This window comes from Lepisosteus oculatus, chromosome 7 (genome assembly GCF_040954835.1).
Source record: "Lepisosteus oculatus isolate fLepOcu1 chromosome 7, fLepOcu1.hap2, whole genome shotgun sequence".
In the NCBI taxonomy this organism is placed as follows: domain Eukaryota; kingdom Metazoa; phylum Chordata; class Actinopteri; order Semionotiformes; family Lepisosteidae; genus Lepisosteus; species Lepisosteus oculatus.
Window position 1 is genome coordinate 26,467,615 of NC_090702.1, and position 24,537 is coordinate 26,492,151.

The window sequence follows — 24,537 nt, forward strand, 5'->3', positions numbered from 1 at the left end:
AATACTGTGATTTAAGATTTTCAATAAAGGAAAAAAATCATAGTAATTCCGGAATGTATACAAATTGCCACTACATAGGTCTTCAGTATCAGCATTGATGAAGATGCAAATCAAATAATTTTTCCTAGCCTTGACACAGATTGTGATTTATTTTTCTAGTTACAAATGGTATTTCTGTTGTGTCTGGAAAAAACAACAACATTCCTGCCAAAGAAGTTTTTAAATGTGCTACTTTTATTTTTTGGACATATTGTCTAACATTTTTGTGCCCTTTTCCAGGAGGCATGTTACCAAAGAAAGTACATTAATTCTTAACCGGGACTAAATAATGCTCTTCTAACACAATTCCACCATACTGATGATTTCAGCATTCAGGCCTTTTCTAGTGCTGTAATGTATTATGTTTTGTGCTGTATTGTTGTTTTTGCATTGACAATCCTTGTGTTTTAGAACTTCCAATATATACACTTTCAGTTCAGAAAAGTTTTTGATATGTTTTTTCATTGTATGTTATCATGTGCAGTGTAACTAGGCTTTTGTTGTCTGGTGTCAAAAACAAACTCATTTGATTTTCCAGGCTGCTGAGACGTTTGAATTTGGGGATACAAACGCACAACATCCAGTTTCGCCAGCAATACCATGGGCAGCTTTCTCTTCAGGTAAATATATTCTTCAATGGACAGCCACTGCGTTTTGTTCTGACATTACTTGTTCCCAGTGCCTTCCAGTGCTCCAGTGTTTTATTATTTTACATGCATTATTAAATAATAATGAATAATTCCTTTTACTTATATAGTGCTTTTCTGGACACTTCACTCAAAACACTTTACAGGTAATGGAGACTCCACTCCACCACCACCAATATGCAGCCCCACTTGGATGATGCAACGGCAGCCATAGTGCACCAGTCTGCTCACCACACACCAGCTATCAGTGGGTAGAAGAACAGAATAATGAAGTCAGTTCATAGATGAGGTTTATTAGGAGGCCATGATAAAGGCCAATGGGAAATTTGGCCAGGACACTGGGGTAACACTCCTACACTTTTTGAGAAACACCCTGGGATTTTTAATGACCACAGAGAGTCAGGACCTTGATTTTATGTCTGAAATACAGTGCCTTTTTGGCAGTATAGTGTCCTCATCACTATATTGGTGCATTAAGACCCACACAGACCGCAGGGTGAACGCCTCCTACTAACACACCTTCCAATAGCAATCTTAGTTTTACCCAGGAGGTCTCTCATCCAGGTACTGACCAGGCTCACACCGGCTGAGCTTCAGTGGGTTGCCGATCGTGCAGGGTGATATGGCTGCTGACTACAATATAAATGAAATGCATCACTGTTTCTCATGAAAGATACAGGCAGTAGGCAAACAAATGGTAAAACACCACTGTAACTGAGGGATACCAAGTATGCTAAAAGCAAAAGCTTCCACACAGGAGTGGCTCATGTATTAATTAGGTGCGACACATTGTAGTGTACTTAAGCTCATGTATACAAAGTCCGGATATGCCTGATTGCCTATAATTATGGCTGTATAAGGACCTTAGTGACTTTGGAAGGGAGATGATTGTAGTGTGTTTGGCAAGAGCTTTAGTGACCTAGACAGATCACCTTTGCTATCCTTTGACAGGCAAATGTATCTATGGCTCTAGAGTCAGGATATCCAGGTGTTAATTTAGTATGTAAGATAAAACAGGCGATCAACTGCAGATTAATTGGCTGCACGTTTCAACCTGGGGCATGAGCAGCCAGTTTTCTCAAAGAGAGTCCACTGACAGGTGACAGATAGTCGTGTTTCTGTGCACAAACTGCTCATCACACCTAGCAATGCATAACTGCTACACCAGTGGTGCAAAGAACACAGGCATTGGCCACCGAGCGGCGGCGAAATGTGGTCGGGTCAGATGAATCATCCTTCTCCATGTTCTCGAAAAACAGATGAGTGCGCGTGTGGCTCCAACCTGTAGAATCTGTACAGCCTTGAGTGCTTGGTTCCGACAGTGAAGGGGTCTGGTGGCTCTATAATATTGTGAAGCACATTTTTCTTAGCATGGTTTGGGTGCACTCAAGCCTTGGAAGAAAGGGTCAAAGCTTGAGTGGTAATCTTCACCGCATGTTACAGAATTACTTTCCTGTTGGGAGGGATGCTTGCAGGATGGCGGTGCTCACCACAGAGCATGTGCAGTTTCCCATCGGGTTGATGATATCCATATGTCATGGCCATTACAGTCATCAGATCTTAAGCCAATTAAGTATTCATGGGTTATCCTGGAATAACGCCAGAGATAGCTCTTTCCACCTCCATCACACAAGTGTGAAAAATTGATAGTTGCAATCCTTCCTGCAGAATTACAGTTGATGGTGGACTCCATGCCATAGTGCATACGGGCCGACAAGGACTTTTTTGGTAAAAAAATCTGCATGGATCAGTGTGTAACTGGTACAACAGTTGAAATATAAACTCACTAATGAAATCAGACACGATATCGGATATACTGTATACCATAGTTTTGGTTGCAAACCTGAAATGTGAAGCACCACTTTTAATTTTTTAAAGTTCTAAATATAGAGTTTTCTCTGATATACTAGTAAATTCTGAGCAGAAAATTATTTAACAGTATTAAACATGATGATAAAGTCTTACTTTTCTGTTTAAGACACATAAACTGGCCTGACATAACCAGTACGGAAGCTCTTTTTTATTCAATGTGATTGTGCATGTAGTGCTAACATTGAATGATGAATTTTCTTTGTTGAATGCTCATAAACGATTACAGAAAACAAATACTTAAACTACACAACCTTTAAGAGAGGTCCCTACTCACATACTTTAGCAGTGTAATTGAACTTCAAGTACCAGGGGAAACTAGAATTAGACCTACCAAGTCTTACAACAAAGTGGACAAACAGTTTTTGCACTGAAGCGGTTTGCGGTGCAGGAAAGATGACGGCAGCAGGGAGATGGATTGACTAACACTCTGAGTGAAATAAAATAAACCAAAAACTCTTTCACTGAGTGTTGTCATTTGCCTCTCTGTTGTACAGCATGGTTTGCAGAAAATTGCCTCATGAGCTGCAATTGGTGTGAGACGGACAACAGCAGGCACAGCAACTCCTTTGCTACAATAATATAGTACGTATTGCTGCATCTTGTGAGGTGCAGCTCTGAGTGTAAGAAAACCTGCCAAGTTTCATGCAAAATGGTGCAGTGGTCCCAAAGCAAAGATAGCTTAAAGTGTTATTAAAAAATAGCAGTCTGGTGGCCATTGTGATTTATGCAGTAGGTAGTCCTATTTCGCTACATCTTGATATGAATGTCACCTACAAAAATTGGAGACGATCCAGTAGCAGTGTTAAGAGGCCACATTTTGTCAAACAGTGGATAACTTCCTCTGTTTGTGGGACAGATGATCGGAACACGTCAGGAGCTATGCAGAAGAAAGATCTTTCAAGGCAGTCAGCACTTCCACATCCTGTCTTAAGCCTCGGTTATATACTGTAATTCTCATATTCTCATTTCTCCAGTTTTTGTCTTGGTCTTGTTTTATTGCTGAGATCCTTTATATTATAGACCATGAAAGATGCCTCTATGCCTACTACTAATAGGCCTCCCCTCTTCTCACTCCTGGAGGAAACCCATATGAACATGGGAAGGAAATAAATGTTCCAAACAGCACCCCAGGAATTAAACCCAGCGCTGCAAGGTGACAATACAAACCACTGTGCTACCTTCCTGCCCATTTCTAAGCAAATGTCAGAAGTTAAGAGATAATTCTCAACAGTCTCTCAAATTCTAAGCAGTTTCCATGTTTTAGGGTTGGGTGGAAGATGTGTTTATTCTGACCAGTTTTTTACTTCAAAGACGAGGTTAGTTAAAAAAATAATTTCCCCAGGTGACACTGGCATAGAACTGCAAAAACCATTATAAATTAAGACTCTTATTCACCAATAAAACCTTAGAAAATCTAATTTTTTGAAAAAGCAATCTCCAAAATATTTATAAAACATTCTGTACAAATCAAACCTTTATGTTAAAGGGTTCGCATGGCACAAATGAAGAAGAGAATAAATACTTAAAAGTGAATGGGTGTGACAGGATTTAATCTCATCTCTTTCTTAGAAGTTACTAGTAGATGGGAGTTTTGAAAAGAAAACCGCAAACACCATTATTTTCAGTACCTTAGTTGAGAAGGACAGATTTTTCATCCTTTAATTTAAAATAGATTATACAGTAAGAAAATAATTTTAATCATCACTTCAAGTCCACATTAAACTGGATTTTGTTCTTTCATAGAACAAAAGCTACATGCATTAATGCAACTACCCATTAATTATTGAGAGGAATATGCACAGTCAAGAAAAACAATGTTTTGCTCAAATATTATCTCCAAATATTAAAATGACAACTCATAAATAAAGGGGGAAATTATTTTAGTCCCCTGTTATAAGAATACAGAAGGGTTGGGTAAGAAATAGAAAATAGAATATGAAGCATGTTAGTACACATTATACTCCTTATATTAGTGGTTTATATTGTATTCTTTCAACAAATGTATTTATTCAACATAGTAAGTGCTCATAATAACTTGTAGTATTAGATGGCACTGATTTAGAGAGTGCTCCCATGCCTTATTGTCAAGGGCTGTCCTTTCCCTCTCTGCACTGTAAGCACTCAAATATCTGCAGTCATCAGCATAGGCACTGTGGCTAATCATATCTGCGTTACTGAAACGACACGGCGCGGTGCAGAGTTATGCTTTCAAGCATGAACGGGTATGCTGCGGAATTTTGGAAAAGTCACATATGAGAGAAATTAAAAATGAATGAATAAAATATTGCGTGTATATGTTTTGTGGTGTAACCAAAGTGTTGTGTTGCATGTTTGGTTTAAGGACATGATACAGGATGCGCTCCGTGACTGTGCGTTTGGGAATTGTGCATGGTATGAGTTTGATGGTGGTGGGACGTCCCAGTGGGACATACACACATCTTAACTAACTTCCTTTTAAAATATTTCTCTTGAATGTGAACCAAAATACATGGCCTTCACAAGAAATGTGATAAAAGTTGGGGTAATTCCCATAACAACTCTGAGAAAAGGGTATTTACCACAGACCATTTTGCACAAAAACAAAATTTAAAAACTGCTCCAAATTTTTGACAATGCATCTGTAGTTAATAAGTCTGCTATGCTTTGTGCATTTTGTTTTCCAAGGACAATCAAGTGCCAGTGAACTGACAGTTATTCTAGCCGATGCAGTTTATCGCCACTCTCTTTTGAATTACTCCTCAGTGGCAAGGGAACATTATGAAACATTAGAAATAGATCTCATAAACATGACTGGATTCATCTTAGATAATGCAAGTTACATGGTCAAGGTATACAGTGACATTCACTGAGGCTTGTTGCCAAATTTAATACATTGGACATGTAATTCCCTAATGGCAGCTTTGCAAGTAATATATGAGTAAATCAAACTGAAATGTTGGACTCTTTTAAAAATATGCCTCCTGAGCTGTATACAATTTAAGTCATACATTTTATAATGAAATGTGTAATAAAATTAAAGAATGAACAGTAGAGGCACAGCTCAGACAACACAATAAACAGACATTGAGTTAAAACTTTGACATTGAAGAAGTACTGACTGTATACTTTGACCTATTTACCGCTGAATTTGCAAACTATCTTTTCTTATTTTTTCAGTAATCTACTTTACTAAATACTAAACAGGCCAGATGGGCTGAATACCTTCCTCCCATTTGTAACCTTTCTTAACAGGCCTTAGAAGAGGATTTAATGACCTCTTGGTGCTGTCAGACTGAAATACAGGATAGAAAATTAGAAAAAGTCAAGAAACTCCAAGTTTTACTTGTTGTATCTTTTTTATTATACTCTATTAACTGACTGATTCATTGACATGATAACTTGATTCATACATTTCCTAATTGGATGAGCAATTAAAGGAGCCTTAATCAGTGATACATTAACTAGGTGTGGAAGTGTCCTGTGATAAACCCCAACAGATGTTTAGATATACGCAGTGTGAAACAGTAATACTGGAATGAAATTTGAGATGTGCTTATTTGATCAGTTAATGTTCCCTGATGTTCTCCATTTGTGTATATTAAAAGAAAAGAAATAGGCATATTGGACTCTTACAGAGTATATGGTTGTGGTACAGTAGATGCATGCTTTGAAACCGTCATTAACCTCATTATTTGTGTTTTCATTTAGTTTTTGTGGAATTGCATTTGAGCATTTTCTGGTATTTCCTGCATGCTATTTATCTTTAATTATTCTTGAATCAATATAGTGCTTTTCATCTTGAAGATTCTCCAAGAGCTTTTCTTAAATTAGACTAACCTCATTGAACACTGAAGTGCATACCTTATGAGCCAGCATCTCTTCTACATAACAGACCAGGGAGAGATGTTAGGAATTGCTTCACTAGTTGAATAAAGGGGGCACTTTAGGGAGGCCAGAATGTGCAAGCCCACAGTGGAATTTAGTCAGTACTCTTAAAAACAGTACCAGGGGATCTTTAATGACCTAGTACGATGTTGCTTTAATATCTCATCTAAAGGACAGCGAATCTGCAGTCTAACATCGCCATGGTTGGTATTTGTTTTGGAATTTCTGGTGCAGGGGAAAAAGCACCACTTCCTGGTCCACTGTCACCACCTGCACAACCTGGTTTTCCTTTGAAGACTCCAGTCTCAGTACTGACCAGGCCCTGCCTTGCTTCTGAGATCTGGCAGACTAGACAGTGGCAATGCTGCTGTCATGGAAAGTAAAGAAGTTATAATAGGATGTAAATTAAATGCAAAAAGAATCTTGCACAAAGAAAATGTTAAACGTAGTAGGAGATAATTGCACGTAGAGCACTGGAATCTCTATTAACAGGAAATAATTGTTTTTAAACTGCAGAAGTAACTGTACTTGTGTGTGTTCTTATCAAAGCACACTAGAACACCACCTGGAGGCTACAGTGACTGAGATATAAACCTCAATGAGTCATCATGGGCAAAGTTTCAACTTTCGGCATACTTTGTAATTTTTTAAGCAAAGTGAGAACAGAGGAGGAAGCACATCCTTTTTCCCATTTCTCTCTAATCCAGAGGTGAATGACTGAAACCCTGGGTGTAGCTGGGGGAATGTGTTACTGTTAAAAGCTGGCTGCAGGCCCTGCATTTCTTAACTTCAAAAGTGCCGTTCCAGACGATAGGTCATTATCTAACATCCATAGTCATTGAGGTTCTGAGAAATTCCATTAAAGTAAAATGACAGCTAAAGGGAATCATCAGCAGATTATACCTAAACTATGGTAACAGGATATGTCTTGCTCATAATGTTTTTTTTTCATTTCTTCTCGTTTCATCTATGACATACTGTATACTGTCTCACAATGAGAAATACAATAAATCCAAACATTTCCATTTGAGGGAAAGTTCTGCTGAAAGCTGAATACAAATAAAAAGATTAGTCTGGTTCAGTCCTTTTTAGAGTTGATTTATCACCTTGACAAGGATTTGTTTCATATTTGTATGTGTAACTGTGTAAGACTATTTGGTTAAATAAAAATTGATATCAGATTAAATTTCTTGCTTTATTTGCCTTAATAGAAATGCATGGATGTTTTACTACATTTAATGGTCAAGTATCTACTGTAGGTTTCAGAATATGTAAAAAAATCTTTGTTTACCTGTTATTTTGTGATCCAAATTTGTGTTGTGAAATAATATTTTAAAATTATTTTATATACCTATCTAAATATATATTTTTAATCAGTTTCTTGGGAGATTATGTTGCAAAGCAGAAACTTCATCCTTTCCATTTTATTGTTTTCCCCAAATCATAAAGTTTAAGAAATGTTAATGGTTTGTAATAGGTTTTGAAAACTTTGTTACTTTTATTTCTAAAACTTGTATGAGAACTTCAGAAAGGTTAAAATGAGAAGAGGACATTTGGCCCATCTAGCTAATTTGGGTGCTTGTAGCCAATTAACGGCCTTGTTTAAAGCCATTTTTGAGAAAGACGATGTATGAATTTTGACAGCAACACTAACTTTTTCTAGATTTGCAGTTCATTATGACATATAAAAGGTTTAAAAAGTTATCCGTAGATCTTTAGTTTTTCTATTGAAATTAAGCCTTAATTACAATTGCTAGAACTCCTTCAGGCTCTTTAAATTTTTCTTCATGCATCTGATACACATCTGAACCTGTCTATGATAATATTATTTAACATAGAACTTTCTTCCTTGGGAAACCTAGTGAAGTATTTATCTTATAATTGAATATACAAGTCTAATATTTTTCCAGAGACACTTTATCCTTCATAGTTTTTATATACTATTATAATACAGAAAAACTACATAGCCTCCCCATGCAGTGCACTGTATTGCATCTTGGTTATTTCTGCTTGCAGTTCCCATTTCTCTTCATTAGCTGGATGGTGTTCTAATAATCGCTTTCTTTCTCCCTATATTTTTCTTATTTGATTTGTTAAACCATTTGGGCCACTTCTATCCTGACTTTATTTTACTTAGAAGATTAAACTGTTCCGTGCTTCAAGCAGAATCTCTTTAATATGTTGCCATCCTGTCTCTACTGTTTCCAAATCTGTCCTATCCATCTCTGCTTCTTGTAACTTGTCTCTTTCCTTTGTAGTCTGCTTTCCTGAAAGTACAAGCCTATGTTTATATTGTGAATCACTAACTTAAATCTTAACATTTATTAAATATTATAATGACAGGTGCATTGTTCTTACTCTTATCTTAATTGTTTGAAAAGACTAGATCAAGATTTCTACCCAGTGCTCTGGCATTGATAGAAATCAATTATTAGCCACGTTGCCTTTTCAGCTTTAGCTGTTGATGTCTTTGTTTTTGTTTCCCAATGTAGCGATGAAAACTAAAATCCCTCGTGCACCTTTTGATCTATAGTGTTATACCTCCACCTTTTCCATCTTTTCTCTCTCTTCTCTGTTTTCTCAGAATGCAAAGTACCAATGCATGCAGCAGTGTTATATTCTTTACCATCATTCTCTGTAAGCCATGGTCCAGTGGCACCAGTTTTTTTATAAGCAACTTGTGTTTTTCCTTGGGTTATCTTCTTCACCCAGTGTATCTGCCTAGCAGATTTTCTGTGAATCCTCTCCCCTTCCCCTCTAGTTTGAATGTTTTCAAATTTCTCTGCATTACTTTGGCCCTTGCCGACTGTGTATCTCATTCCTTTGTCAAAGTAAGTTTTGCAGTGGCTGATGGAGCTGGAGCCATCGTGAGCACACCACGTCATAGTTTAACATTTGGTCACCTTTGCAAAGCACAGGTAGGATCTCTGAGAAAAACACTCATATAGTCCTAACTGTAAATTTGTTTCTAAGATCTCTGAATTGGTTTCTTATGTTGTTTATGCCAATGAGATTTGTCCTAACACAGACAACAACAGCTGAGTCTCCACCTCAGTCATGATTAGGAGCAGGCCTACTCTGTGGAGGATACTCACTCAAAGACAGCACACTGCTGATTGATAAGCATCCTGGCTTTACATCTCACTTGCACTTTTTCTAAGATTAGCGGACCAGAAACCACCATTTCAACTTGTTGTGTTGGCGTCACTGGTGCTGATTGTAACTGGGCTTTAGTGTCAGTGCTAAGAGTGCACCATGAGCTGCTAAATTTAACTTCCAAGTCTTAAGTCTTTGTTTCCTATAGTGGAATTAACTTTGATGATGTTAGGTGTGGTTTTCAGGATAGACTGTTGTATTTTACTTCCTTTGACAACCTGGGACCAACTCCTGTCTGTCAGTTTCTCCTTGCTGGGTCTGATATGTGGCACACATGTCACTACAAACTGAAACTTCAAAGTTCCTCCATCTCATGGCTCTCTCTCATTTCCCTCAGCTTCGACTATGTAATAAAGGTTGCATTACAAAAGAAAAATAACTAATGGGACAGTTGCTCCTGGCATTCTTATTATCTGTGATCAGTACTGAAAAGCAGCATTTAGAAAGAAAAAAGCACAAAAGTTGATAATGTAATATTGTTAATGAGTTATTTTCATGACAGGAAACAAGGAGGATTGGATCTTCTTGGGGCTAAATTCATTTTCTGTCCAACACTGGGGTTATTTCAAAGGCCGCTGCATGTCGAACAGACAAAGATTTTTAAATAAGTCAGTTCAGCCTGAGCTGATGTGATCAAGACGCACGTTGCAAGATGTATTTTGACCTGAAATGCTACAATATACATTTGATTACTGACCTTTTTAATTATGTATTTCAAATGTGATTTTGCATGTTAGCAGGAATATTGTTTTTTTTTATTCCAACTCACTTTGTAGCAATACTAATTCTGAAAAGAGTTCTGCTTAAGTTCTAGTTTGACCTGTAGCTAGACAGACACATCATTTCCAGTGGCTAAATGAGTCTGCCAGTGATGGGAAAACAGTGAGGTGAACTCATGACTGTTTGGGAGGATGAAAAACTGCATGGCAATCCTTCTGAGTTAAAACATACTTTACTAAATTTGTCTAGTCCAAAAAATTCATCCTGTCTCTGAGGATTGGTGTCTTAAAAGGCTTCAAAGTCCCATTTTATGACAGGAAAGACTTAAAGTAACCTTATCGAGATTAGGAGGTGCTTATTGTTGAAGTTAGGAGTTTTTTCTTTTAATCTGCACTACACAAAGGAACCATAGTGTGTATAGTTGCTTGCGTTTAACTTTCCAACTTTTTGCAAGCCCTAAAATTCTCCTTCAGGTGAGGTACCTGCACCCTGTAATTGTAATTTAACCCAAGGATATTAATTTTTTGGCAGAGCTTTACTATAATTAATCACATCTCTGATCTTGTTATTGCGATGTCTAATGCATTTCTTTTCAACAGAGGGATCTGCTTTAATGGCACACATTTAAATCAGTTTTGTGTATGTTTTAATATTTCATCAATGGAGTGGACTTTTTGTTGAAGCGGGCTAGCTGTGGTGAAATGTTGAGTCTCTTTCAACTCTCACCCGTTGGAAATACCTGTGCTTGAGCAGAGTCATTGGCTGAGAGTTTGGGCCTGAGAATGTCAGGAATGTAGTTCATGATCAGTATCAGCTGCTCAATGTAAACATGCTATAAAGCATTGTGCAGAAACACACACACTGTAACTGCAGGCTACCTCTGTTGCAGTTTAATACCTGTAGAACTGCAAACAGAAGCTACTACACAATCTCAAATCCTTTTTTCTAAAGGAAGTTTTTATAACTCTGACTTTTCCTTTTATTGCTTATCTTATTAACATGTTTACTGACCTATTTGTGGTTTGTGATTCTCTGGAAGTGCTTCATTGTAAGATTATTAGATGCTATGTTACCTAACTCTGACAATCTGATTTCAGAAAAGCTGAAAAAAGGCAACACATTGTTTTACTGTTTTCTTGTTTCCTGGCTGTATATATATGCTGGACCTGAAAGCAAGCATGGAAATTCTCTATCAAACCTGAGAGATCTCCTGAATTGTTTATGTTTATATAGGTGAAATGGAAAATAACAGAACAAAATACTGTAACAAAGTATCCTGAAGCCCAAAAGTATGAAAATCTTTTTAGTATGTAAGAAATATTGCAGGAAATAGACCACATTTCTCTGATAGCTAGAAATTAACGCATGCATTTAACTGCAAAAATCTGTGTTCTGAGTTTACTTTAACAGTAGAAGTCCAGATTCTGTACTTGTTTTGTCATAATAGAATCCCTATGAGGCCCTTTGGCTCCCTGCAGTATAAAGTGTGTATTGGTGAGAGAACAAAGCAGAATCCTATTTGATTTATTTTGCTTTATGAATACTCTTCACTGCTGAGTGTTAGAAAGAAATTGATTTTGAACAGTTCTTGTGTTGAGAAATCAAATTAATACTAAATGTTATTTTTCGTTTGGGGTTGTGTTCTAGTTTAAGACCAGAAAAGGAAAGTGAACACAAGTCATTGTTTCTCTTTGGACACCCATATTCCCAGATCGCTTGCCCGTTAGATTTGGGTGGACCTGCAAGGCTTTGTTTTCATTGTGTCATAAAATAAATCTGTAAGGCATAAGTATAAAGGGATGAATTTTGAAGGACTCTGCTGCAAGTCTGTAAACAGAGCAACAGATCTGATTCAGCTCCCCTTCCCTTCCCAGAGGCAACACATGTGGGAGGCTTTGGAAAAGTTTAGTAAGACATCTCGATGATGTCTTCATTGTATTGTCTCGCTGGAGAGTTGGTTTAAGACACAGACATTAGTAAGTGCACACACATACAGACTAAAATAGCTCCTCGCATGACAACAATATGGGGACCCCCTGCTGGTTAGTGGGTGTTCCCTGTTTGAGAGTTTAAAATACAGCCATTGCTCACACCCTTGCATTTTGAAACCTCAATACAGAAATTGTAGATGTTGATCGTCTACATTTTTTTAAACATTTTTTTGATTCCCTAACAGTTAGCCACCCATTCCAACTGTGTCTTCCAGCTGGCTTAATCTGCACAGTTCTGTCAGAACAGACTGCATGTGCACTATATGCAAAAGCAAGCAGTGAGTACCTCATTTCCACCAGTGCGCCTGGCACTCACTTTTTATTTGGCAGCTTCATCATCAATTGTATCAGCAAATAGTGCAAAATTGTGCACTTAGCACTTAGTCCTGTCTTTGTGATTGATCTTGCTCCAGTAGAGTAATTGTGATCTGTCTATTCAAACAAACTCAACCCCTGGACATTATGCCCAATTGTTCAGATTAATTGTGTAGTATTAAGATTAGGATTGAGATTGAGAGGACCACCATTTTGCATTTTAATTGCACAGTTTTTCCTGAATAAATCCATTTTACATATACAAAAAGTGAAAATCTGTTTGTCTATCACTGAAGTGCAGCATCCAAATGGGTGTCGTGAGGCACAAATAGAAATATTCAGGGAGCTGAATATTTCTATTCAGGTAGACCTCTACAGCACAGCCACCATACTGGAGCATACGTCTGAATGTTGTGGTTTAGATGGCAGAGCGCCAGCTCTTGGGTTCACCAGCACTCGCGCAGCAACATGGATTTTCTTGACTTGTCTCCAATCCTAATACTGTCCAGGTCCAGCATTGCCTTTCTTCTGAGATCTGATAGATCAGGCTACAAGGTGGTGACCCTGCTGTCACCTAATATAGTAGAGGTAGGGCACAATGTTATCATTTTGGGAATAGATTTCACCAGTGATGTCAAAAACGTACAGGAGCCTGGCAAACCACAGGGGTGATTTTTGGCAAGTCAAGGAAGCCCTCACTATGTCTGTTCCCCTCGAGACTGGTAGGTAGTTGGCAGTTATCATTGCCCAGCCATCACACTGTATCGGTATCGGTATCACTGTATCAGCATCCTTAATTTCTGAGCAGCTTGGGAGCCCCAGGTGGTGATTTAAAACATTATTTAAGGAGAGCCTTTCAATTAAATGATGTAATATAAACATTATAGTTATCGCTACAAAGAAAAAGGTTCATAGCAATAACATTATTAACACCTCAAAATTGAAACACTTTCATTGAAAAGATTGAGATTTGGACCCTTGAAGGTTACAACCAGTAGAAGCATGCAGTGAACTTTATGACCCAGTCACATATTTAAAACCATCACAGGTAATTTCGTCTCATTATTTCAAAACACTTATCTAATGAGAGGTTGAGGTTACTTACACACTGCTGTTGTGGGAAAGATCCTCTCATTTGTTTTTTTTTTTCTAATAAATCCACAGTTTCCTTCCTTCGTTTTTAGGAGACAAGGTGGGTTTCTGTAATGATTTATACAGGGAATATTACGCTTAGGTTATTTAATAAAAATCAAATAGTCAAAAAAATCAAATAATGTATCACGTCTGACAAAATGAAATCTAAAAAATATGGGCAAATATCGGCTGAAATCTTTGTAATAATTGTGATGATTTTATGTAAAACGGATGTTTCAGATTTGACGATGTAATAATAATTAATAATAATAATTGCTTACATTTATATAGCGCTTTTCTGGATACTCCACTCAAAGCGCTTTACAGGTAATGGGGACTCCCCTCCACCACCACCTATGTGCAGCATCCACCAGCATGCTCACCACACATCAGCTATCAGTGGGGAGGAGAGCAGAGTAATGAAGCCAATTTTTTTATAGATGGGGATTATTAGGAGGCCATGATTGGTAAGGGCCAATGGGAAATTTGGCCAGGACGCCAGGGTTACACCCCTACTCTTTTCGGGATTTTTAATGACCACAGAGAGTCAGGACCTCGGTTTTACGTCTCATCCGAAGGACGGCGCCTGTTTTCAGTATAGTGTCCCCATCACTATACTGGGGCATTAGGACCCACATGGACCGCAGTGTGAGCGCCCCCTGCTGGCCCCACTAACACCACTTCCAGCAACAACCTTAGTTTTTCCCAGGAGGTCTCCCATCCAGGTACTGACCAGGCTCACACCTGCTTATCTTCAGTGGGTTGCCAGTTGTGAGTTGCAGGGCGATATGGCTGCAATGCAAGGAAAAGATATTCCCTTGTATTCCATCTTTTAGAAACTGTTAAGGTAGCACAAAACACAATTCAATGTTTTACATAATGGTGAAGGAATGAAAGTCTAACAATGATTTGCATTACTGTGCATTGCAAACAATTATATATTTGACATGTTGCCAAATTGATCTAGGCTTTCCAGGCTTTATCTCTTTTTATTTCTGAATGCTGTTTTTCCCCCGATGCATTTTAGAGAAACATTACCAAAGTGCTGAGCTACAGAGGTATAGAGTTTATACTTTAGTCACGTCTCAGTGTCGTTTTTGTACATTTTTTATGGAAAGAAATTACTTTCCAAACTTTTTGTGTGAAAATGCAATATCAGCACATAAGAAAGCAAGGTTTAATTCAGAGTTGATGCATATGTGCATATTCAAACAGACATGCTCTGATTTCTGTTTTAGAGACACCACTAATACTGTAGATTACAAGCTAATATCTCTAGTCCAAAGATGAAGAGCATATGAATTGGTAATCTCCAGTGTTTTCTTGCAAAAGGTCACAAGTCAATGTGTGATTGTGTTGGACTGATCAAATCCTGTGATACTAGATCTTAGGACCTTCTATGAAAAAATTAGGAAAAATAAATCTAGACTCAAGTCTTGAAGAGGGGGAACTGTAAAACATATTTTTGGAGAATATAACTATTGCAGTAGTTGCAAAATACCATACAAGCAGATATGTGATTTAACAGTGTTTAGGGACTGGAATTTTGAGAAGGTATTTGACCTTCTCTGTTGCGGTTTTGGACGCTTCAGCTTTGCTTTGGGCTGACCATTGGAAACCTGTCCGTTAACCTTCCTCTCCGGCCTCATGAATGACTTTGGAGTCCCTGTCTGGTAAATCAGCATTTTCAGCAGCAGCTCTGCCAAACTACACTGAACGCAGTTGCAATTAAAAAAAAAAAAAACTTTCTAACGAAAACAAATGTAGTCTTCTCCCAGCCAGTGTAAGTAGCTGGTATGAAAACCGAGCCGTCTGTTGAGGGAAAAGAAAAGGGATCCTTTTCAAGCACACTTCAGCAAGATTTCCACTGCTGTGCTTTTCTGCTGTCTTTTCCGAACGTTGCCCTCGGGGCTGTGCCCGGAGGCGAGGCTCAGATCATCACCTCGTAAATCCAGCAGGCCCCTTCTCTCCCCTCTTCGGCTGGTTCATGCAGCTTCCTCTCCTGGTGACCTATGCAGAGATGGGGATTATGTGCAAAAACGACGTTTATGAAGTGGTGCTGAAGAAATTTTGATTTTGATTTTTTTTTAAGAACAGCCAAAATAGTCAATAAAAGCTGTTACTCCTCTGAATTCACTGTAAAATTAAAGTGGTAGCACAGAGGTTTGATCGTGTATTAATATGTTAAATACTGTATGTACTGTGTGTATTCTTGTATCTGTATAAGTATTTTCTTTATCTGGAACTTCTTTCTGCGGCAGATCTTGTGAGATTTTAAATAGGCTTTGATTGAACAGATTTATATAATTTTGATCATATTAAATTAAAGTATACTGTAAGTAACCTGATATTTTCCTGTACTCAGTGCTATAGTCCAAGTCACTTGATCTTAGGACAAGGTGATCAAGTGGGAACACTTCACTTGTTGATGTGTTTTGTTTTGTTTATTCTCCCCCTATACTTTCTCGATTGTGCAGTTCCGGGGATGAAACTCTCCCAGAGTGCCCCTCCAGACCTCCCACTGGACCAGACAGCTTCCAGCTCTGTGACCCTTCTCTCAGGGCCCCTCCAGCAGTCTGACACCCCTCGCCCTGTCCCAGTCATCAGTGCTCAGGAGGAGCAGCAGGTATGTAATCCATCATGTTCCCTCTGCCAGTGGACAACGGGAAACTCGGTAGCTCCCTGTCTCACTCTTAAGTGGAGAGAGGCTCTCTTCCATTTCTTTGTATCCTTCAGTGTGGACTACAGGGACCGCAGATTAAATCCCATTGCAAGGACAGGCCCAGACCCAGTACTCTCCACAGAATTGAGTGGTACTAACTGGCACATGCGACTCCCCCACCCTTGTGCAGCTCTTCTATACCCATCACTCTTATAGTTTAACACAGTATCAAGGGCCTCTCTTAAAAATGTAAAACTCTGTGCCTCATTAGTATTAATATTCAGTGCTCCACTACATATATTACATTATAGCAACTTACTGTAGGTTCTTTGGTTTTGGACCCTTACACACGCTTTTTAAGACTGTTTATTGTGATAACAGTAGTATTTGAATATCTTCTTATAGATGGTACAGTATTTGAAATCTGAAACAGTCAGTAGCTAGTCTGTATTGGAGTGAATGTAAGGCTCTAGTCAGATATTGAAGCTCTCTTGAAGTAAGAATGCAGAAGTACCATGTAGTAAAACAGTTGCTCCCAGAACCCGAAATTAAAGTTATCACTCTACTGCTTGTGTTTAGGCTTTCCCCGTTCCTTGTGAGGACTCACTATCTGCTGCAGAATCAACTGTTACTTCTCAGAAGGGTAGTGTGTCATCACTGTCATGGGAAACTCAGAAGCAGCTCCAGCAAACACTGTCCAGTCTGCAGGCTAAACTTTCTGCCACTGAAGAAGAAAAATCCCAGATCAAAAAGGTAAATGGGCACCACTTTATATATATAACAAGAATACACTTTAATGGATGTTTAGGAGTCTACATTGTAGACCTGTCCAACCTTGTTGTATCGATGGGACAGATATTGGCAAAAAGATTATGGTCTTGCACACTCCAGGGTAATATGCTTTTTGTTACTTGGGCAGCACTGGAGATTTGCAGAATGCAGACCCATAAATGGGTGATATTCCCCATGGTATTTCATGACATTTCAAAATTTTCTTCCTGATGAATTCCTTATTTGATGTACAGTACATTTGAAATCTGCAGTAACATTCAGGACAGTGTGCAGGGGTCATAGCTATATTTGAGACTCATATTGAGAACATTTGGAAGAGTTATAGTTTTATTTCTTTTTAAAATTTTAGTGAAGTAATTCATTGAAAAAGACCAGGAAAGATTCAGTCCATACCCTTTTGTTGCTGCTTGCAGGATCTCGAGGAGATGATGGAAAAGCATGCCAAATTAGAAGAAGAGTTTCTGAAAGACAAGGAGACAGAAGCAGAGGCTCACAAAAGCCGCTATGCAGACCTCCAAGTAAGACTGGCACCTAAAAACACATTTCAGGGTTTTCTTCTCTTTAGTTGTATAGAATAAAATATTAAGTTCGCCCAGTATTTTTATTTTTTAAAGAGCCTTGAGTGAATTAAATGCTAGAATTGTTTACATTTAATCAGACCTAACCCATGTCTTTGGACTGAGTGACCTTACAGCTTTTCGTCTATGCACTGAATAACCCCTTTCCCGTAACACAAGACACCTACAGTAGTTTGCTGTATCTAATTAATAACAGAACAAGCCTTTGTTATGTGGAAATCAGTGTGTGGGCATACATACCTGAGGTTGGTGAGGGAATCAGCCTTATCATCTGTTAATAAGGGCTTCCCTTCACACTAGACATAGCAAAACAGATTGCTGTATGTGGGACAGAAAAAGGCTTTAACTTCATAATCCATCTTGTACTTTTACTCAAAAGTGTGGTAATTTCCATCTGTCGGTGATGATAGGTTGGTGTAAAATGCCTGTCTCAGGCTGCCAGGTGTTATACTTGTTGCCAGCATAGCTCATTTTAAAACTGTAACCATTATTGTTGCTGTTTAGAACCAATATTTAATTTTTAGGCATCTTATTTCACCTTATGTTTGTTTCTTTATGGACCAGGCTACCTGCAAGGCTTTGCTTTTTCAGACTACAGTCTTGGGGACTTTAACTCATTATTGCTTTACACCTGTTGCAGTTGTTTTCGGAACTGGCCTTTGACGTCCCAGATCACACAAAATAATCATGCCTACTTCAAAATCTTTATTAGTAAATTGGCATCTTTCTCCATTTTTGTTTGTCACTCTGCCTCATATATATTGCATATACACATCCCTGCCATGTACAGAGGGTATATGTTTGTTTACAGTGTATATGTACAAAAGAATTAATAGAGTGATCAGTTTTATAAGAGAAGAAAACTAAATCTGTAGAGCCCATTTCTTAATTATTAGTGTAATTGTGTAATACTATATAAGGGCTCTTGGGGAAAGACACCTACATATCATTGCAAGATGTAACAATGGGAAAAAATGAATATCTTTGATTGTGAGTGCTAACCACAACCTTTGTTCCTTGTAATTTTGGTCTGTTTGCTTTGTAGAGGTTAATGTGTTACAAAATGCATAGCTGACACAGTACAACACTTCCACAAGTAATTAAAAAGTGCTAAAGGCATCTTTGAACAGTATCTTCAACCTACCACAGACTCTCTGCATTCTCTCTAGCGGACTAAATGAAATTTGATTCACCACTTCAAAACAGAGCAAATGCCAGTATCTTTATTTGGAAGAGCCCTTGAAAAAATGCAACATATTCTGCTGTTTTCTTTGCTTGCAATATGTTGGTCCATATTTTAATTCTGAAATGGGAAAACTTTGTAAGCTAGTGTGAAGATTTTATTTACAGCTGAATGAAATCCCAATAACTGAAAATTGCTCCAGGTTTAAAATTGGGAACTACAGTATATTTGATGTAATGCAGTTCCATTTCACAGGATTATTTTTTTGTTATGTTATGGTCTGACCTGGAGATAGAGCTGGTACAAATAGTGCTTATGATTTAATGTGCTAAAAAATGCAGAGCATATGATTTCTTGAAAGATAACGGAAAAATAAGTAATGCTAAAAATAGGATTGTGCATTTGCACATTGTCTTGGTTTTTTGTTTTTGCTGTTACTGTATATGCAAACTATATGAACCTGGTACATACTGTACCTGGAAAGATGATTTCCTTGGAATTGTTTACATAGGAAGATTGTTCTCTGCATGTTTTGAGTTGCAGCATTGGAAGTCATATTAGCAAATTATGTTATAACGATCTGGAGAAAAAGAAAGTGCATAAGAGACTAGAAAAAAGAGAAAAGATATTTATTTTAAGGCTATGATGTTAACATTGTTGTTTCTATAAACAAAGTATATTTTTTTGTAGAGATAGGTAACCTACCCAATACCCCATACCAAATCTTCTGTTTATGGCATTTCATGCTGTCTGTTTAAAGCTTCTTGAAGAAGAAGAAAGACATGATTACTAATACAATGCCAGATGCTGGGAAATAAATTGTATTAAGTGGTTAAATCATTAGGCATGTTACTATGCCTTCACAAATATAATGATAAATACAAATAATATACTGAGCACCAAAACAAATAAATCAGTATGCATGTATGTTTTTATTCAACTAAAGCATATGGATTTTAGATATTGATTAAACACAAATATAAATTTGGGTTTTATTTGGCTGAATTGATCATTCACGACTGGCAGTGATTGTTGCTTGAGCACTAAATCACCACATCAATGAGAGTGGACTTAGCACAAGTGATGAGGTAATTTTACTTGTCCAGGTGGTATGGGCACATTTCATAATAGAAAATCAAGATAGAAAAACACATACAAGAACCAATACGCTCACCTTATCAGGAGAACAGCTCCTTCCTGCCATCAGTATGTTGGAAGCTGGACTAGGTTGGTGCACTGTAGCTCATGGTCTGTTTATACAGACAGCAGTTTCTAAATTGGCAAGACATTGCAAGCAACTTATAGACCACATACAGTATGACATAAAAATTTTAGGCCACGGTGCGGGAGAGCTCGATTGAAGCAGGATTTCAAAATGATGGTGTGGGCAGGAGTGTCTTGTCGCTGCAGAGCTCCACTTGTGGTGAGTGAGAGAACCCTGATAGGACAGAGCGATGTTGATCACGTCCAGTGACATCTCTCCTTCCTGAGGCCTCATCCTGATGTGATGTTCAAGCAGGACAGTGCATGTCCTCACACTGCATGTGTAATGATGGTTTTCATGTGAAGAAGGGAATGTTACTGCTATGCTGTGGACGCCCTATTTGTCAGACTTCGGCTCTAGTGAACATTTATGGGATGATCTGGGCCAACTCGGGACACTGAGGGCTCAGTGACCAGTGAACATGTAAAAACTTGCCTAGGTTGTACTGGAGGAAAGGAACAGAAAAGAACACAAAAAACCTATGTCAGACATGTACAATTTTCTGTACTGTATATTTCTTCCAACTGTGGCCACACAGATTACTAGTCTGTGGCTTTCACAATAGAACTCCTGTTGATCAACCCTGTTGATGACATATACTTGGTTTTTCAGACTATCTGCAGTCTGCTTAACTTTTTGTAATTGAAGCCCAGATGGTCTTTGCAGTCAAATGTAAAACTGAAATCCCACATATCCTGTCTAGACTGAGAAAAAGAGAGTAGTATAGGCACATTTCGTGTCATTGTGCCACATTGACACTTGCTGAGGACTAGTGTGGTAAAGCCCAGTGTAAATGTCTTTGGCTAAACTCCTCTGGTCTTTCACCGTTTACATTCCCTGATCAGGTATGTCATTTGAAAAGGAAGGTTTCTGCAGTGTAATCAAATTGATGTACATTCACTAATATTTAGTCTTTCTGACTCACATATGCTTAAAAGCAGTGGAGGAGACATTTAAATTGAGCTAACCACATTACACAAAAATAAGAATAAGACACATTTGGCAATAGTATAATCCTTACAAATCACTGGAAAACTTACCAAAAGGTTAAGAGAGGGTTTGAGAAAAATCTTAAAACAGATTTCTAAAATTCAGTGCATCTACATTTCAAATTCCTTATTGTACTTTAGCAGAATGAAAAGTAAATGCAGGTTAGTTTGGTTAGAAATAGGATACATTTACAAAAAAGCACTAAATTTCCCACACTGATTGATTCTTCTGAAAAAGAACTCTCAATATCCTATCCTGTGTAAATTTGTTAAATCTGAGTTTGCTAATGCACTGTGGCTAAAATAGCCTGTTTACAGCATCATATAAGGTAGAGGTACCAATGACATTGAAGGACACAAAGGAAAAAATCTTAAAAGTAAAAAGGGTAAAATGTTTTGAAGAAGACGTCATTACATATTTTTCTATCTTTAGCATGGAAGTAACTTATACTCGCTACTTTGTGGCTTAGATACTGACAGATTCCTATTCAAACCTTTTATGGGAGAATCATAAAATATTTTTCTCTACGTTTTACTTTCAAACAGTGTATTGGTTTGCACCAAAACTACAAATGGACCCCTTTCTTAAAAAGTCACAATATTATTGATGGATTTTAAAATTAGTATCATGGTTTACCAATTCCAGTGGCAAATCTGAAGCTCTGTTAGAGGTAGTTCACTTGGATCTGAAGTCAATTTTAATTAACACAAAGAGATGTGTACAGTTAGTGTTACAGGCTTTATCAGGTCCTTTGGATTTTATATCATAATTAACTAAATCTGCTCATAACCTTTCTGCTGTGGGAGACATCCCTGGGACAGCAGTCTAATTCATTAAAGATTTGTAACTCTTATACTATTCTAGTAATTTAATGTGGAGAAGTGTTGATGTCTGTAGAAAGAAGTACATTTTGTGTCCCTCATTTTACAGCCATCAGTTTGGAATAACAAATTGCAAATCTGCACTCCATCCTTTGTTTAAGTTCTGGAAAAATACATGCTTATGTGTCATCTGAGGTATATTCTTTGACAAGAAATGCACTTCTGTTTGCACTGACTCCTAAATGTCGGACAGCACGTTTTATGACAGTCCAAACCCCGAAACTGCTCTCAGTGATAACATGCAGTCTCTGGTGCCTACTGCACGCAGTGTCAAGGTTTGACAAGCTGAGCTCTAAGCCAGGGTTTTCTGATTAGAATCCACTTTGCCTCATACCAGTTGTGCTCTGTGAATAATGCACTGCTTCCACGAACTTGCAATAAGTTAACATAACAGCCTACAGGTTGTATAATACCTGCTGAGATCTTCAGACCACCCATACTCGATGAGTCACATGGGCTCTGCAACAGTTTCCTTTCTAAATCCAAGAATGGAGATGCAGACAGCCTCTGCATCATTTATTTTCAAGAATGAATCATGAATCTGTAAACTTGGGGCACTCATCACCTGACTGGTCCACAGCATGAATTTTCCACCTGATGTAGAGTGTCCAGTTTGGTGTTTCTTATGTCCTGGCTTGTGGCTGTGGGCTGTGCGATTGTGTACCGGGGAGAAAAAGAAAAGAAAGTGTGGTCTGAGCCATTCAAGGCACTTGAGCCATTTGTCTATTAATGCCTAATCTCACTCTGCCTTAGCAGCACTCAGCGAATTGGGGAAGGGCGATCATGGTCAGCTATTGAAATGACCCAGGTTTGAACCCATTGTCATACGGATGAACCTTCTGCTGGCCGAGTGCCTTTACCAATTCAGCCGATTCAGGGTCCCCTGGAGCATGATTTTTAAGGTGAACCATTTATCACTGACACTCGTCATTTCATTTCATTATTTGCCATTTCAAATACCAGTCCTGTCAAGTTGCCAGTCAAGGGTAGTTTCCCACAGGCTAGGCAGTGGATCTGCCTCTCATTGCGCCAACCTCTGAACATCTGGTGACAAGAAGGTTACTACTGACAGTGATGAGGACTCAGATTCCACTCTCTTTTTTTGGCACAACACTGAATTTCAGTACCTGTTGGGTGTTAATGCAAGGGTCACATCAACAGACCTCCAAGAGTTTTTACCCTGTCTTGCTCATGTCTCTGGTCTATTCTTCAGCACATTGTCTTCTTAAATCATCATATATATCAAGGCAGTCATCTCAGTAGTACAGACATTTGCCTGCTTTTAATGCCTTTTTATTTTTATAGATTGACACTTTCACTTTTAAAGATATACCAACCCGAAGGCTCACTTGTTATTTTGCTAGTAATGCAAAATTGTGGTGTTGGAATCCTCAAACCCAATGGGTTGAAGACAACAGCTCTTCAGTCCAATGCTTTATGGTTCTCTTCCTATGCAGCTTAGAGCAACAAAATGCAATAGTTCAAGTTTTCATGTTATTATGTTGTTTTGCAGTCCACATATAAAGAGTTGAGTCAATTGGTGATGCTGTGGGGTATTATTATGTATTAAACACTCTGGGAATATTCTTTTCCCACCCACTGTTATCTCAGTAGGTTCACTGTGGCTGACTTCGTGGGGAGTGCTGTGTTTTTCCAAGGCTATGAAGACAGTCATGCACTTCACAATTACCTTGAAAGGCATTTCTTTGAAATACAATAAACTCACATTTGTGTGGAGAGCTTAAATGTGGCTGAGTTTTCCCATTCAGCCTGACCACATCAAGAATGCACTTTTCCATTTCCATCCCAACAGGTAATTTTTACAAGTCATTCACTGCCATGGAATTTACTTTGGCATTTTTTAATACACCTCCTCTGCATAAGCAGAACTGTCTACAGTCTGCCGTTATATACATTTGTGCTATTTATGCTTTTCACATTTGTCAAGAAACACGTATTTTTGTTCTTCTTTAATTTAATTGAAATACACTCTTCATTTGAAATACATTATTAACAGGTGCTGTATACATTATTACTGTTGCTGCAAGATCTTTACAATTGTGTATTTTTAATGAGGCTCTGTTCAGCATCTGAAATATTTTATATAAAACAAAAATTCAGTGACTGAAACCTATATTATTTGCCACCAAAGTCACACTCCAATTCCAGGCAGATTTGTACGGATGAACACAGCATGCATCCTGATAGACTGTATCCTTTTCCGGTCCTTGTGTGCTTCTCAATTGGCAAGGGAACCATACTGTGTATGTATGACTGATCTACTCAGCTACTCAATGACCGACTTACTACTGAGTGCATACTTCAATTAAACTGAGGAACCAAAAAGCTAAAAGATATGCTGAAAGAAAACAGTTTTTATAATTGCCAAGTTTACAGATTTTTTTAAAACGTCAACGCTTATTTTGGCCAATTTTGATTTATATATATT

At 38.0% G+C, this 24,537-nt stretch overlaps 1 protein-coding gene across 6 annotated transcripts in view; it reads left to right on the forward strand.

The window, feature by feature from the left end:
- LOC102691813 (coiled-coil domain-containing protein 91) overlaps positions 1–24,537 on the forward strand; it is a 156,367-nt gene that overhangs the window by 36,646 nt on the left and 95,184 nt on the right. For all 6 annotated transcript variants that reach the window (XM_015352944.2, XM_015352945.2, XM_069192356.1 and 3 more), the window contains 4 exons: positions 578–659; positions 16,216–16,364; positions 16,980–17,153; positions 17,606–17,710. In XM_015352944.2, coding sequence (XP_015208430.2) covers positions 578–659; positions 16,216–16,364; positions 16,980–17,153; positions 17,606–17,710 — 510 coding nt within the window. The remainder of the gene's footprint in view (positions 1–577; positions 660–16,215; positions 16,365–16,979; positions 17,154–17,605; positions 17,711–24,537) is intronic.